The 3,930-nt window shown below is 37.1% G+C and overlaps 1 protein-coding gene across 1 annotated transcript in view; it reads right to left on the bottom strand.

Annotated features, from left to right (window-relative positions):
- The window catches only part of Lama4 (laminin subunit alpha 4), a 142,710-nt gene that overhangs the window by 29,215 nt on the left and 109,565 nt on the right, over positions 1–3,930 (bottom strand). The window contains exons 24-25 of the mRNA XM_021173805.2: positions 2,203–2,334; positions 459–601 (exon numbers count right to left, since the gene is read on the bottom strand). Of these exons, the coding sequence (XP_021029464.1) occupies positions 459–601; positions 2,203–2,334 (275 nt within the window). The remainder of the gene's footprint in view (positions 1–458; positions 602–2,202; positions 2,335–3,930) is intronic.

The raw sequence follows: 3,930 nt of genomic DNA, 5'->3' as shown, positions 1-3,930 counted from the left end.
CAAGAAGTGGGAGTGGGTGGGTGGGGGAGTGGGTGGGAGAGCGTGTGGGGGACTTTTGGGATAGCATTGGAAATGTAAATGAAATAAATACCCAATCAAAAAAATTAATAAAACAGTAAATTATTCCACTTTAAAAAAAAGACTAAGACAAACGTAAAGCACACACACTGTTTCGTCTTTGCACAATGCACTCTGTTCTACTCTTCCTCCCCTTGAGAAACAATGCAGGAGACTATGTTTTAAAAGTAGTGCTATATTAGTTAAGTACATAAATTACACAGTGAGATGCTAATTTAAGAGGGTCGTAACGCTGGCTGTAGAGGGACTGTAGGTTCACAGATTTGTTTGTTCTATACCTGTGCAGGTATGTAAAAGTATCAAGCAAGACCTCTCCTAGGTATTGTATACTCATTAGTATATTGTTAGCAGTATAAAGTTATAGATTAAAAAGGCTTTACCTGGACTGTAAGACTTCTTGGGGCGCACCTCCGATGTAGATGTCCGTGAAAGGGATCTTCTTCTTCTCATTGTCTGTGCTCTTAACGTGCCGTCTGTCCACCACCAAAATCATTTTCTTGTCGTTGTGATAAATGATTGAGATCTGAGAGAAAGAATGCACTGTAAGTCTGTATAACAATTGATCCTTTGCTTGTTTATAGAACAATGTAATGTATGTTAACCATCCTGGTTCTAACCACCTGCATTCTTCTTTGTTCACAAGATAGGGAATAGAGTTTCCTTTCTTACTCTCAGGGCTGACAACCATGGTTTTTATGTAATGTAAACACACAGCTTGCATTTCCTGGGGGAGACCCCTTCCTGGGCAGAGCTTACATTTCCTGGGGGAAGACCCCTCTCTGGGTACAGTTTACACTTCCTGGGGAAGGCCCCTTTCTGGGAAAGGATACTTCCTACATTCTTAGGCTACAGTTTTCTATAAGTCCTGTTTTTTGTTTTTTTGTGTTTTCTTTTTAAATTTTCTTCTGCCTCTTCTGAGGGGAACTTATAAGTATCTGTCTTTTAAAAAAAATCTTGATTCAGGTATCTTTGAATACAAAATTGCACATATTTAAACAGATTATACAATTTGTTAAGTTTGGACATACAAAAGCATTTGCTATATTACTAGCCCAATCAAGTTAACAATATCTATGTAATATTTCTTAAAGTTTCATTATTTCATTGCACTCCCTTGTGCTCTCTCTCTCTCTCTCTCTCTCTAGTCATGTGGTTTCCTATGACTATACCTACACAAGGGTTTAAAATAGAAAGCCTGACACTTGCTAGGACAGTGCTTCACCATTGAGCTACAAATTCTAATTATTGGTATTTGTAATGGCACCATGCTATTTAATATCTAAAATTTATTCCTCTGTCACAATGAAAACTTTCTATACACCGGACAACTCATTTTCCGTTCCTTCCAGCATTGGGCAACACAATTACATGCTTTATGCTTAAGCAAGTACTTTCTGGATTATAGAGTGAGTGCTACCAGGGTGTCAGTTTTCAGAAAGATTTCTATGTTATTTTGAATTATTAGATTTGCATAAATAAAAGACAGTGACTAGTTCTAGTGAATTTGCAGAAATGCTAGTCAGACAAACAGTTAAGTTCTTCATTTATTGAAATCCATCCTTAGAAAGCCTCTGAACATTGAACTGGAAAGAGATATAGCTGGCTAGCCACTGCATTTGGACTCAATTTAAAAGATATTACATCTTTTTTATGTTTTATTAATTATATAATTTAGAGTAGTTGCTAGTGTGGATGAAGGATACTTTTGAGATCTTCATGAGAAAAATCACTTGCATTTCTATATTCTAGAGAAAAAAGTTCAAGAGAAAATTCTATATTTACTCACATAACCTCCTTATATTAATGAGGCTCAAAGTACAAGATCTTTGTAATTTTCAACATATATACAGTATTTTCATAGGTCTTCTATTGCAATGAGGACATTTAAGATTAGCAAGAGACTTTTGGTCGATGAGTCCCTTTTATTGAGAAGAGACCTTTCAGTGACTTTTTGGATAGCAATGTCAACATGTGTTTTCCTTGGGTGGAGTAGATGAGGGTATACAGTTGCTCTTCAATGTGAACGTATTTAGTTTACTATCCCCCTATTGCATTTGGTCACCTGGTCATATACATAGATCTAAGTGTCAAAACCCAAACCCACCCAAAGTACATTGACTGTACCTCATGATATTTTGCATCATTAATCTGGGCTTTTTTCAACGTGTCTTCAAGATGCACAGGGCCATTGCTGAATCCAAAGTCATAGAACACATGTAGGTAGCCATTGCGCATTTCGAGGCTGAAAAACATACTCTGCAGAGAAAAAGAAACTGTAAGATGGGAACACCACTGATGTGAATGGAGAACCAAATTTAGCTGAATTAGAGAACTATTATAAATCTTTATTAGTAGAATTTTTGGGAGATTAAAGTAGTCTCAGGAAAGCCTTAATAAAGTAAAAGTAAAAAGTCCTATTAAAGAAAAAAAATGTCATTAAAAAATGAAATAGCCAGATCATGATGGTGCACACCTTTAATCTCAACACTCAGGAGGCAGAGGCAAATGGATCTCTGTGAGGTCGAGGGCAGCCTGGTCTATAGAGTGAGTTCCAGGACAGCCAGGACTAGATAAAGAAAGTCTGTCTTGGGAAAATCTTATTATTAAAGTAAAATCAGTACTTATTTCTTACATATTAATAAAAGCATTAATATTTTTATAACATTTAAAATACCTATCCTCTATTGTTTTTATGTTACCCTACAAACCACTGTATGGAGTACTGAGTCTACATTATTGACCTTCAATTTTTCAAGACAAAATAGACTATACCACACTTTTTCAACTGCCTTGTTGTTAAACAACTTTTCAAAATATGATAGGCCCCGAGATGCCACTATATTCACTTAGAGATGAAAATTAGCAATAATGCAAAGTTATTTCAAGATAGGCTAAACAGTTTCTCCAATATGCCAACAAATATGGATCTAGGATAAAGAAGACCATTTCTGTACTATTTTGAGCCACTGGATTTGCATAAATGAAAATGGAATTGGAACACATTTGGGCCAGATGATGTTAAAGAGTGGAAATAATCTGGCAGCAGTCAAGTCACTTGCTGGCTGTACTTTTTCATTTCAGAACATGGTTCATAGATACAGGAATTAAGAAGATTTGAAAAATAAAGTATCATGGAAAAGTCTTCATTTCACATAAGTGTGGCTATCCTGAAAGGATTTGCATATCCCTTGGTATGGGAAACAGTCCCTGGGCTTGGGGAAAATGTTTTAACTTTTATTTGCGATCATAAAAAAAAATCTGAAATAGCCAGGTGGCGGGAGCACACGCCTTTATTCCCAGGCTGACACAGGCAGATTTGAGTTCGAGGCCAGTCTGGTCTACAGAGTGAGTTCTAGGTCAGCCAGGGCTCATAGAGAGGAGTGCTGTGTTGAGGGGCCAGGGGGTGGGTGGGTGGACATGACCTCCCCTACCAAAAAAATCTGAAATGTAGAAAGAAAATGATCTTTGATGCAGAGTATTGACCCTGGGCCTTCATTTCCAGACTTTCATAGATTTCACACAATTGGCGAGACTTCCTGAATTGAGTTCCACATTTGAAGGGCTCCAGGTGCACTCTTTGAGCCTATGCATTGGAGGTTATTGGAGATATGACAGTCATCTTGAATTGAGGCATTGAGTGATATGGAAGTGTTCTGGGACAGGTAGGTGTGTGCTGGTTACTTCCTGTGACGTTTTGACAATGCTGTCAATTTAAAAGACACATGGTTTTTGTTATGAAATGAGTTTATTTATTTATTTATTTATTTATTTATTTATTTATGTTTTTCGAGACAGGGTTTCTCTGTATAGCCCTGGCTGTCCTGGAACTCACTTTGTAGACCAGGCTGGCCT

The sequence above is a fragment of the Mus caroli genome, chromosome 10, assembly GCF_900094665.2.
Source record: "Mus caroli chromosome 10, CAROLI_EIJ_v1.1, whole genome shotgun sequence".
NCBI classification, from domain to species: Eukaryota; Metazoa; Chordata; class Mammalia; order Rodentia; family Muridae; genus Mus; species Mus caroli.
This window is presented reverse-complemented; position numbering and strand designations above follow the sequence as displayed.